At 39.1% G+C, this 13,422-nt stretch overlaps 1 protein-coding gene across 1 annotated transcript; it reads left to right on the top strand.

Moving 5' to 3' along the window:
* Nucleotides 1-4,993: 4,993 nt before the first annotated feature.
* On the top strand, nt 4,994-10,790 carry smpdl3b (sphingomyelin phosphodiesterase acid like 3B). The gene is made up of 9 exons (XM_021595611.2): nt 4,994-5,133; nt 5,564-5,739; nt 5,911-6,124; nt 6,402-6,499; nt 6,620-6,763; nt 7,252-7,421; nt 7,682-7,862; nt 8,129-8,262; nt 9,413-10,790. The coding sequence occupies exons 2-9, from the start codon at nt 5,658-5,660 to the stop codon at nt 9,773-9,775; spliced, it is 1,386 nt and encodes a 461-aa protein (XP_021451286.1). The 5' UTR covers nt 4,994-5,133; nt 5,564-5,657; the 3' UTR covers nt 9,776-10,790.
* The last annotated feature ends 2,632 nt before the right edge of the window (nt 10,791-13,422 follow it).

The raw sequence follows: 13,422 nt of genomic DNA, 5'->3' as shown, positions 1-13,422 counted from the left end.
TTGTCACGTTTAACAGTTACTATGACCCATCTCCCGTCTTGTGAAGATGTGGATTCTAGAACGTCACCTTTAAACTTGTCAATAAGTGTCAAAACACCAGCAGAATGATTTGATCCATGGCTGAAACAGGCCATATCTCCCCATTGTGCTTTCCAAAAATTCGAATCACTTTAACCCGAATGAGTTTCCTGAAGAAGGACAAAATCTGCGTTACTGCGTTAACAATATAAAAATAAAGCTGTCCTTTTTGTAAGATTTCTCAAACACCTAGCATTCAGACTAACGAAGTCAGAGTGGTAGCCATTAAGAGATGATGATCAAGCTTGACAGTTTTCTAAAGAAAGATAATCTATCTGAAGAAGAGGAGTCTGTATTCAAATCTTTACCACTAGAATTAGAACAGATTAACACGGATCTGGCAAAAGATGCCTTTGTAAAATTCAAGAGCAAAATGGGGGAAAGAAACACTAGTTACTTTTTTGCACTTGAAAAGAGAAACTACAAAATAAAATCTATAACTGCACTCAAAATTAACGATGTTTAATGCAAAGATCCCATTACAATATCATAATTTGTCAATTCCTTTTATGAAACCCTTTACAGCAATTTCAGGAAGATGGTTGTGAAAGCTACATTTGCCACATTCAGAATTATGTCTCTGTAACTGAGGATGATTTCCAATCAGTTTGCGATTCACCTGTGTCAATTGAAGAAATTAGAGAGGCTCTGAATTCAATGAAAAATGGGAAATCACCTGGCCCTGATGGCCTGTCAGTTGAATTCTATAGACAGTTTTGGGGGTTACTAGAAACCCCGATTTTTAATATGTTTCAATATTGCATTAAAAGTAGGGAAATGGTCTCCACTATGAAACAGGGCCTTATTTCATTGATTCCGAAGCCCGATAAAGACCCTTCTCTCATTGACAATTGGGGGTGCCAAAAGATTAAAGAAAGGAATAGATACCATTATAAATGAGACTCAAACACGATTTACGAAGGGCCATCACATAAACTCTAACATTCGTTTAGTCTTGGACCTTATAGATTATGCAGATGCAATTGACTCAGATGCGATTGTCTTATTTTTGGACATCTGTAAAGCCTTTGACACAATTGAACATTCATTTCTCTTTAGGCCTCTTAAAATGTTCACCAAATCCAAAAAGTTTATCAAAGTAATTCGCAAAGATATTTACAAGGATATAAATAATTATGTTACTAAACCTTAATACTTCCAAAATAGTCAGTATCAACAGAAGTGTATGACAGGGATGCCCGATTTCGCCATTTATATTCATTTTGGTTGTGGAACTTCTATCTCTATATATTCTGAATAATGCAAATTTGGATGGCTTAACCATCTTTAACAAAGAAATCAAAATTTCCCAACTGGCTGATGATACTACTCTTTTCTTAAGAGACAAAGACCAGGTCGCCCATGCCCTTAATGCTATAACTGCATTTTCTATTGCATCAGGATTAATGCTGAATGTTTCTAAATGTGAAATCTTGTGTTTATTTGAATCTGATGATAAAGAAATATAAAATATTCCTGTAAAGGACTGTGTTAAATATTTAGGAATACTTCTGCCAAAAAACAAAAGAGCTGAAGGCGGTCTAGAAGTGTTGGATTTTGTTGACATAAATACACTTTCAAGATAAACTGGTTGGAAACATGTTTGATCAATACTGATTCAATATGGTATTTCATTCCAAATAATGTGTTTAATAAGTTGGGAGGTCTTCCATTTTTACTGAAATGTAATTCTATTCCTGAAAGATTACCTGCTAAATTGGCTAGGTTTCACTAACATGCTTTAATGGCCTGGAAAATGTTTCCTGCACAATTTTTCCCCACATAAAGCTCTTTTGTGGAATAATTCAGGCATAACTGTAAGGAATAAGTCATTGTTCTACCCCAGCTGGCATGAGAGGAATATTGACTTTGTTCTTGATGTTTTCGACAACAAGGGAAATGTTCTCACATATGAACAATTTATAACATTAACATTGAAAGAATTTCCAATACCTTTCAGAGAGTTTATTTCTGTGATCAAAGCCGTTCCCAGTGGTCTAACTACATTAATGAAAACTCATCTTAGCTTTGGTAATGATCACAAAGTTGATCCAGAACTGGGATTGGAAGGCGTGGGCTTACTTGAGATATCTTGTTGTAATAAATATATGAGACAAATTCTTCATTCACAAAACCAACAGACACCGAGAGGAAAGTTTTTCTGGAACATGCTTATTCCTGACATTGTCTGGAAAAATGCATGGTTAAGGCCTTACAAATATTGTATACCAAACAAAGTTAAGGAAGTAAAATTTTACATAAGATATATCCATGTAATTCTATGATATCCAAATTTGTGGCTATTGATGATATCTGCGTTTTCTGTGAAAAAGAAGGTGAGAATCTGTCTCACTTGTTCTTTGAATGTAAATTTGTGTCAGAATTTTGGGAAAACCTTGCAAAATACTTATTTACCATTATGAACACTGCCTATGTTTTTAACATGAAAGATATATGTTACTATTGCAATAACAAGGCCACTGAAATGATTGTGATTTTTTTTATTCTTTTTGCCAAATACTTCATACAAAAACAAAAATTCCAAAATTCTATGCCAAAATTAAAATTATTTTTGATTGAATTTAACTTTTTTATTAAAACATTAACCCTAGTGAACAATAACAATAATAAAATTTTCCTAAATCATTACAATAATATTTTTTCAGAGTGATTACAATTGCACAATAATTGTTTTTGTTTTGTTTTTTTTTGTTCCAGAATTTTCTCGTTAATACCTGCGTTCTGTTTTGTATGATATAAGAATGTAAATTGTTGATCTGTATTTTGAATAAAAATAAATAAATAAAAATTAGTATGTGGACACCAGCTCGTAAAACATCTCATTCCAAAATCATGGGCATTAACAAAGGCAACCCGTCATTCAGGGCAGGTGGGCAGAGCTCAACCTGTTTTGAACCCCACCGGTTTAGCTACAAAAATATATATACAGTATATATGTTGTTTTTTTTGTGCCTGTTTCGCATGTTATTTTGGCATTAATTCATGTCACATATCAGTTTGCAAACAATGTAAAATATAAATAATAACCATTGAGTTAATAAAGCTGCATACAAACATGGTCTCTTTTTTGCTTTCTTGAGTAAGGCAGCTCCAAAATGCAGGTGTTTCAGCCTAGCTCAGTGCTTTCTGTGGTGGAGGGGCAGTCCGCTGAATACACAGCGTGTAGGGGTTGGACATCTCTAGGGGAGAGCTTGAAAAGTCATGCCCCTTGAGTGCTGCCATAGGGTTACATTAGAAGTGCCTATCCGAGAAGGCTCAATGTCATAGGCCAAAGATAAAATTATGTCAAATCGCATTATATCTACCGTAGCTTTGATTGGACTGATTGTCAACATGCTTTCAAAATCTTAGCTAGCAAGCTAGCAGTCATCATCATGAAGTAGACAATCTACTGGCAAATCCTTTCCAATCCTTGTCATATGAAGAGAAATTTTAGATAAAACGGCCATTGGATATAATCGGCCATCGGCCATTGGATATAAAAATGACACATCAAGTTGGAAATCGCAAATTCAACATTGAGTGGTTTGAAAGGAATCAGTGGCTAACTGCAAGCATTGCAAAGCAATCACTAGCCTGCTATTCAGTGGAGTGGGTGTGTGGTCCAAGTTGGGTTTAAGGGTTTCTTTTCCAAGCTTAAAAGGGCAAATATTCAACATATGCCATGCTGTCAATCCAGCATGACTTCTGCCGCATTCAAAACCACTGGAAACTCGGAACTGTGAAATCTCAGACTTCAGTGAGTTCAAGACAACTGAACGGTCATCCAACTCGGAATTCCAAGTCGGGAACTCAGGCATCTTTCTAGAGCGCCGACCTGAAGATAACTGACATCATAATTCAACCTTGTTTTTCCCCCCCAGAGTTCCCAGATGTCTTGAAAGCACCATAAATCCAGAGAATGGCAGACTTTGATGACAACGTTTGGTGACAGAATTTTCCAACGAAGGACCACCACGCCACCTTCCTGTTGAAGTGGGCACAGAACAACAAGGTGAGTCCAAAAATGGCTTGTATGCTGCTACATAAATTATGTAATATGCCAGGGAGATATGTGTACTGTAGCTAAGAAAGTAATACTACGTGTACATTGTGTAGTAAGCTGTGCCTCACCCTAATAATTTGGTCCCTTTTCCCCTCATAACTTAGAATACACTGTTCTGACTTGGTGGTGCACATGTAGCCTATAGCCTGTTTCAGAGAAATGTCATCATCGAATATTGTAAGAGCTTTCATTGTCTGTGCTGTGGTGTGGGGAGGATTTCCGCAAGATCAAACATATTTTAAATGTGGTCACCCTAAGCAGGATAGGAGAACTTATGCAGCAGGTTAGGAGACCAAGTTTAAGGTTAGGAAAGGGTTAGGGATAGCAAAATTGAAGGGTAATCTTTCCCTTTCATTGGTCAACTATCACATTTACAGCTACCCCAGTAACCACGCCCTTTGCTTGACAGCAAAACAATTCACATCTCTTGTCCCCATTCGTTTAACACGGAGCGCCTGCTCTCTCTGACCAGCAGAAACACAATTCTCACAAGACCATTTCTGGTTACCTTCACCAATTCCACAGGACCCATCTCTGTTTTCACCCACTATGAAACCACAAATGGATCAGCCAAAAGGCAAGGGTCCCCTTTTTCCAAAAACTTCACTCCTAGTGTCAGTCTTATCTTTATCCTGACCCTCGGTGCAAGCTTCGGGCTCTGAGAACTTCACCACACCTACCACCTCCAATACTTCACCTTCAATCACTTCCATTTCTCCTCCTGTCTTCAGCGCACTCTGCTTACACGTTCTACCATTCTTCTTTAGCAAACCATCTCCCTTTTTTCAGCCATTTTTCACAGACTCAAGCTCACCACCTTCCTCCCTCTCTCAGACCTCCTCTGCCTCTCTTTCCCCCTCCGTATTCCAAGTATACATCTCCTTATGATAATACTGCACTTCTCCTGACATATATCTTGTTCTTGCTTTCTCAAGGGACGCCATTTAACCGGCTGTCACAATCTACGTACAATCAGCACGATCCCCACGGTATGTAGCGCTAAACAATGCATCCCACTTATAATGCAGTTGCTTTGTCTTGATGTTATTTTTCATCAAAAGCTACCGCAACACTTTTCAATTTCTAACAAGAGAGCTCTCTGCCTTCCTTCTCCCTTATCGAATTGGCATGAAAAGGGTGTGTCCCTGTTGCAGAGGACATGTTCTACTGCTGGGTCATCACACTCTCCATTTTATTGGAACCAAATTGCAAAAGAAAACATTACATTTGGTTGTTGATTAGTGTTACAAATTGTATTTGCTACAGGTCACAATACATGTAAGTTTATAGCCTATTTTGACAAATATTTTGAACCATATATGCAGTCTATTAGTAGGCATAATATAATATAGAGATGAATAAGTATAACTTAAACCAGCCCAGCCCTTAAACACATCTGTTTCTTATCTTTCATTTTAGAGACTAGGCTATTCAACTAGGGACATGAGTCATGACTTCATAGATTATGGCGTAATCTATGATATGAAGTCTGTCCAGTGAGTCTACCTTCCCCATGACAGTCACTATGGCTGCGATGCAGACAATCCTCCTGTCCTGTCTTCTTTTCACATGCGGGAAAGTTCTGGGGCTGTCAGGTGAGTGCATAAAATGGCCTAACAATATACATTCAACAATGTAAATAATGTATTTAATATAGCCTGATCAACAATAGAAAACAATGCAGCTATGTGTTGTTAGTTGTTAGATAGCCATTCGATAAGGCTGTAGTCGATCTATCTGCGTGTCATCAGCACTTACTTTTCCAGGAAACTTTTGGCACATCACGGATATTCACTGGGACCCAACCTATAAACACACCGAAAATCCTGAGCTTGTGTGTGCTTCTAGTGGAAAACGTCCTGTGCCCAGTGCGGGACAATTTGGAGACTACCTCTGCGATGCGCCATGGGACCTTATTAACTCCACAGTGTATGCAATGAAATACATTCTGCCAGATCCGGATTTCATCGTCTGGACAGGGTACAACAAACTAACATTTATTTTATGTAGCCCTTGTGTGTGTGTGTGTGTGTGTGTGTGTGTGTGTGTGTGTGTGTGTGTGTGTGTGTGTGTGTGTGTGTGTGTGTGTGTGTGTGTGTGTGTGTGTGTGTGTAAATGTAACTACTTCTCCATTTACCTTCTTAAAGTCAAATGTAGAACATTGATGATTGCTCCCATGTACTGTATATAAAACTACACATGTGATTGACTTTATCTAAAAGAGGCCCCTTACAACAACCTGACATTTGCCCCACAGAGATGACACGCCGCATGTCCCGAATGAGGATCTGGGAGAAGAGGAGGTTCTCTCCATTATCAGCAACCTCACCCACATCATAAAGCTTGTTTTTCCAAGTTTGTCTAACCTCCATTGCTTTTGAGGGGGAAGTCACTCTGGGCCAAACTGAAATATATTTTGTTTTCCTTTTGGATATATTTGTGAAAGCCATATGATCAACTCATGTTACCTTTCAGGTACTAAAGTGTACTCAGCGCTGGGGAATCATGACTACCATCCGAAGAGCCAGCTACCCCCAGTCCAGAACAACATCTATGAACAGACAGCACAGCTGTGGCAGGGCTGGTTGGAACCAGAGTCTCAAACAACCTTCCGCACAGGTAAGCTACAACAGATCCTGCCTAGGTCTGGTCATGTAAAGTAAAAATATATATATTGGTCACATGCCCTGAATACAACAAGTATAGATTTTTACAGTGAAATGCTTACTTATGAGCCATTCACAACAGTTTAGAGTTAAAAGGTAAGACACATATTTGCTAAATAAAAAAAGGAAATAGTAATAAAATAAAAATAATATATATACAAGGAATATCAGTACTGAGTCAATGTGCAGAGGTACGAGGTAGTTGAGGTAATACAGTATGTGCATATGGGTAGGGGTATACCACTTGGGGCCAGTTTCTGGGCCACAGATTAAGCCTTCTGGACTAAAAAGCATGCTCAATTGAAATAATGAATTAAAACAACGTTTTAGTTCAGAGCTAGTGTTAATCTGTGTCTGGAAAACCAGTTCATGGAGTCTGGAATGGAATTAGTCAACTCCAGTCCAAACAGTTGTATTGTCTTTCCCTTTTATTCTTTATAGGTGGATACTATACAGAGAACCTGCTGAACCGACCAGGTTACAGGATTGTAGTCCTCAACACTAACCTATACTATGACCAGAACAAGGTCACAGAAAACATTGACGATCCAGCCGGCCAGTTCAACTGGGCAGACCAAGTTCTTACAGAAGCTGCCAACAACAAAGAAAAGGTCTTACCACGCTCTCTATGTTGCAAGAAATAGCAAGAGAAGATAAGTGCCTAGTAACTCTGCCAGTAAAAGCCAATCATCTGTTAGACATATAGAGATAACATACTCCTGTTTTCTTCGTATGTAGTGGAGGTGATTTTGAATCAAGCTCTCATGAAGAGGTAGCCCTGTCTGAGACTTGTAAAAGCAGATGTTGCATACAGACTTTGAGGATATCCTTTTATGATTTAATTGCAATCCCACACCAATTTCTCTCTTAGGTTTACATCATTGGCCACGTTCCACCAGGGTTCTTTGAGAAGAAGCGGAATAAGCCTTGGTTTCGACCCAACTTCAACAAACGTTACCTAGAACTGATCCAGAAGCATCACTCACTAATTATCGGACAGTTCTTCGGCCATCATCACACTGACAGCTTCCGCATGTTCTACAGCTCAGAAGGTACAGTGTAATTTAACAGAGGCACATACTACAAACTTTGTTCCACCATCTCAAGACATTCAACATTAGGCAGGGCCATCTGTTTCTGCTCTTTTGCCAACATTGCAATAGAATTGGCAAGAGCACAAACATATCTGGGACCAGGCTAATTTAACATTTGAACATGATTGTTCAAACATTAGATGCAGAGAAAAATGTATGTGTGCTGCCAATTTACAGTACTTGTTCCTCTAATCTATAGTATCTCACCAACTGTCTTTCCCCAGGTTCCCCCATCAGTACCATGTTCCTTACCCCTGGTGTCACTCCCTGGAAGACCACCTTGCCCGGGGTTATAGATGGAGCCAACAACCCTGGGATCCGCGTCTTTGAATATGACACCCAAACTCTTCTAGTCAAAGTAAGAGCCGCTGGACTCTTCTTAAAAGCCCCAAAAATCTGTCAATTTAATGGTTGCTCAGAAACAAAATCTTACCACTCTGCCTCCTCCATTATTGCCTGATTAACACTATAGGGCCGAACCAAACCATACTGTGCTGGCTCAGTTTCAGTTTCTTTTCACATTGCTCTTTCCTGTCTTCCTCTCTAGCAGCACACATGTGGTCGACAACTGTGCTGGATGTGCTACCCTGCTGCTACCAGCTTTGTGGAGTATTTTCTGCTTTAATAATAATAATTTCTTAAACTTCTACAGCGCTTTTCATAAAATAAAAAAAATGTCAAGGCGCTTTAAAAGCAAAAAACAAAATGGAGAAGGTCAGTTCATGGCTTGATCAGATGACATTTGTCAGGGAGATGGCTGATGGAGATGGAGTCTGGTGATTGTCTTGTAGAGGACATGTAGCCACTGGAGTTCTCCTTCACAATGTGTAGCACCCACAACGAGCCGTCGGTCACAGCACTGACTGCATTCCCCCACTGCATCTCCTATTCCTCTCAAGATTAAGGTGACTACTCAATTGATGTTTTCAAAAGCAGCCAGGTGCAAGAAAAAAAGCTGGTAGTGTCCAGATACATCATTCAAGTAAAAAAAATTGCCAGCTAGCAGGGGGTGGCAGGCAGCCTAGCGGTTAGAGCGTTAGGCCAGTAACGAAAGAACCCTGGTTTGAATCCCAGAGGTGAAGAATCCATCCATGTGCACTTGAGCACCGTTAAGTCGCTCTGGATGGAAAAGTGTCTACTAAAATTGAATGACTAAAATGTAGCTGGCCAAGCCAAAAAGAGTTGACCTGCCAGTCCATCTGCAAAATGTGTGGGTAAAAACCATCAGATATAAGCAATAAACACACAATGTTAGCCAAAACAGCTGGTTAAAATGACTACACATTTACAGCAGCTCTGTGCTTAGGCTGCTACTATGGTGCCATGGCTTCTCTCTTTTCCACACTTACTTCAATGCTGTTCCCTATTGCTATTTTTATTGATGTAATGTGTGTTCTGAGTGACCCATGTAAAACACACTTTAAATCAATTCGGACTTGACTTCACGAAACTAGACTCGGTAGTGTGAAAAAGGTATTAGTGTCTCCAATCTGTCTCTCAACCCACAGGACATGGTGACCTACTACCTGAACCTGACCCATGCCAACGTGGCCCAGGCACGCTGGGAGAAAGAGTACCGCTTCACTGAGAGCTTTCGTGTGCCTGATGCCTCCCCGGCCTCCATGCACCAGGCCGTAGAGCGCATGGCCAGCGACCGCTGCTACCTGCAGAAGTACTACGAGTTCAACTCAGTCAACTACGACCTGACAGAATGCAACAGTGACTGCCGAGTCGACCACGTGTGTGCTGCTAGAGAGGTAGACTTTGAGAGGTACGAGCATTGTCTGGAGAAAGAGAGGGCATCATCGACTGGTGTTGCCATGTTGTCAGTTCTCTCTGTGGTGATCAGTATTGTCTGGGCAAGCTGTTAATGATCTCAATGTGCACCAGAAATATGGACCCATTACTTCTGGCTGCCTACAATGAAATGACTGAACGGCTGCTCCAATCTATGGAGTCCTTCTCCCAAATGTTGCGATTAAGGACATTTACCTTGAATGATTTAATCAGATAGATGAATGTATCCTTTTCTAACATCAGATATGTCAAGAATGCCTCTTTTTGAATATAGCAATCAGAATTCACAGATTAACTGCATGCGGTATTTTCCAGTCTGTGCATCTCAATTTCAGCCATGTACCACGCTTGTTAAAGTACGTTATGCTATGAAAATTTAGAAGAAAGTTGTTTAATAGGAAGACCTTTGATTTCAAAACTCTTTTTGTGACTTATTTGAACTCATGTTAATCAGTGTAATTTCTACCACCTGAAAATCTTTTTGATACTCTAGAGAGGCCCATCCTTTGTGGTAGACTGTAGCAAGAATGATCAATGGTTTCATTTGAATTTCTTTCTATATAGTCCCTATTTTAATAAATCACTTAATAATCTTTTGAAGATCGAGTTGGACCTAGGGCTGTGGCGGTCATGAAATTGTCAGCCGGTGATAGTCAAGCAAATAACTGCCGTCTCACGGTAACTGACCATTAATTAACATAAATTGATTTATCTCCTGGCTTCCAGGCATAGCCTTCAAGCCACTGATGCAGACCTTAGGAACATCTACACAAGTCAATTAAATCTATATATATATATATATAGCCTACACCATCACAATAAATCCACTATTTATTCGTCTAAAGAAGCATGATATGAAGAAAATGTAGTCTATTTTGTCCTTATGTTTGGCACTAATATGGCTGTAGTTCATTTTGCAGACAAGGTTTTCTTAGAATTTCGTGGCATTATGTTTTATTATTTTCTAGTATGAAGAATACAATTGAACATGGCTGAATAAAATAGAAAGGATATTTTCTCAAATATTTCCAAGGAAGTCCGCACATGCAGCTATTCTGTTGAGCGGTTAATAAACATGTCCTCCTATATGCTTAACTCTAAGTTATTAATGCATCTTTAGTTGTTACAAACCTTGGGCTATATGTTTAGACTAATACATTCTAAGGCTGCATGATGCGACTAATGATGATTTGAAAAAAAGTTACATGAAAGGCATGATTTGTTTCTTGTGCAGGCTGCACACACGTCTTCAAGCTCTCATTCACTCACCATGCCTCAAGTTTCTCGGCAGCACCCCCCTTGTGTCGCCATAACGCCCTCTAAAAAAATCCATAACTTTTGTGGCCATTGTGCCCTTGGGCTGAATATTATAATTATAATTCCCTCCTCCTGGCTGCAGTGCCCCCGAAGCCACTTTCACTCACATGGCTCTCTCATATCTAAAATCTTATTAGCCAATGCCCGTCACGTGATCTTGTCCTTCTCACAGGCATCTCAGCTAATAAGTAGGCTACAAGTGAAGACAGACACATCGGGGATGCAACTGCATGCGTCCCTTTTATTGAATTCCGAGGCGCATATTGAAGACTTAGAAGAACTGTCCACATTTAGCCTAATTTGTCAGCCAACAAAATGAGTAGGTCTAACAAACAGAAAAAGCACTAGCCTATAGTGCATTCGGAAAGTACTCAGACCCCTTCCCTTTTTCCACATTGTTACGTTAAAGCCTTATTAAAAAATGCCCAATCTGCACACAATACCCCATAATGACAAAGCGAAAACAGGTTTAGACATTTTTGCAAAAAAAAAAAAAAAAAACGTATTTACATACAGTACCAGTCAAAAGTTTGGACACATCTACGCATTCAAGGGTTTTTCTTTATTTTTTACTAGTTTCTACATTGTATGGAATCATGTAGTAACCAAAATATATTTTAGATTAGATTCTTCGAAGTAGCCACCCTTTGCCTTGACGACAGCTTTGCATTCTCTCAACCAGCTTCATGAGGTAGTCACCTGGAATGCATTTCAATTAATAGGTGTGCCTTGTTAAAAGTTAATTGGTGGAATTTCTTTCCTTCTTAATGCGTTTGAGCCAATCAATTGTGTTGTGACAAGATAGGGGTGGTATACAGAAGATATCACTATTTGGTAAAAGACCAAGTCCATATTATGGCAAGAACAGCTCAAATAAGCAAAGAAAAATGACAGATCTGTTTTTTCTAAAAACCCGTTTTTGCTTTGTCATTATGGGGTAGTGTGTAAATTGATGAGGGGAAACAAGGCTGTAACGTAACAAAATGTGGAAAAAGTCAAGGGGTCTGAATACTCCTCCCGAATGCACTGCATGTCAGTCTACTATTCCCCATAGTACAAAAGTTGACCTATTATATTGGTCAACTTGTCCTTCTGCTCAATAAATAAATATTCCAAACATAGCCTACTCTGGGACAGTCGTAGGATGCAATAGAGCGCAAATTCATACAACCCCTCACATCAAAAAAACGTTTAAAAGCAATGAGGCTTATGCAACAGGTTAGAACGTTTAGCTTAAAATGTTGACAAACTATTTTGTTGACAGGCTATTTCTTCACATTATAAGCGCAGCAATGCGCACATGGCGCACAGTAGGCTATAAGCGCAAATGTTCCTAAATGCTTATATAGGTGCATTTTTAATGGTGAAAATTATCTTCCCCAAACTTGAAACTCACACGCCATCTACGTATGTATGCCAGCGTTACAACTACACCGGTTGTAAAGCAAATTAAGGTGCTTAATATTAAGAAGTTATTTGGCCACTTTAGTTGTGATACAAACCTTGTAAAAACACATAGGCCTATGGGCTAGGCTACATGAGGCGTGCAACTATTATTTGAAAAAAAGATGCAAAAAAAAAGGCATGTGCTGTTTCTTGCCTTACTGCACATTCTGGGCATCATTCACAATAATACATCATTCACAAGTGATAAGCTAATATTGTCACCTATCAGACTATTCTTCATTTAATGTTGTCTTTACATATACTAAATAATGTGTTAAATTAGTTTTGATTTACACCGAACAAAAATATAAAACACAATGTGCGAAGTGTTAGTCCCATGATTAATTTGCTGAAATGAAAGATCCCAGAAATGTTCCATGTGCCAAGATAATCCATCCACCTGACAGATGTGGCATATCAAGAAGCTGATTAAACAGCATGATCATTACACAGGTACACCTTGTGCTGTGGACAATGTAAGCCCACTCTAAAATGTGCAGTTGTCACACAACACAATGCCAAAGATGTCTCAAGTGTTGAGGGAGTGTGCAATTTGCATGCTGACTGCAGGAATGTCCACTGGAGCTATTGCCTGAAAAATAACCATAGGAGTTGCCAAGACAGCACAAACCGATCTGGGACCAGGATATAACAATGTTACCATGCAGGAGAAATAAACATGTAGACAATACATAATGTTGTCAAGGAATCCATGACCAATTTTTTCCATGAACTGTTGTCAGGAAAGATTACTTAAAGTGGTGCTATTAACATATACAGTGGGCTCCAAAATTACTGGCACCACTGACTGGCAATGCACAAATAACGCTTAAACAAATATAAACAATATAATTGTAGAGATAAACTCAAAATACCAACATGTGAGAAACACGATACTTTATTAATGTTTCAATGGAAACAACCAAAATCATTTATTGATTTAATTAAAATCAATGTC

Source organism: Oncorhynchus mykiss, chromosome 3 (assembly GCF_013265735.2).
Source record: "Oncorhynchus mykiss isolate Arlee chromosome 3, USDA_OmykA_1.1, whole genome shotgun sequence".
Classification (NCBI taxonomy): Eukaryota; Metazoa; Chordata; class Actinopteri; order Salmoniformes; family Salmonidae; genus Oncorhynchus; species Oncorhynchus mykiss.
The sequence above is the reverse complement of the archived record's forward strand: the minus strand, read 5'-3'. Positions and strand labels throughout refer to the sequence as shown.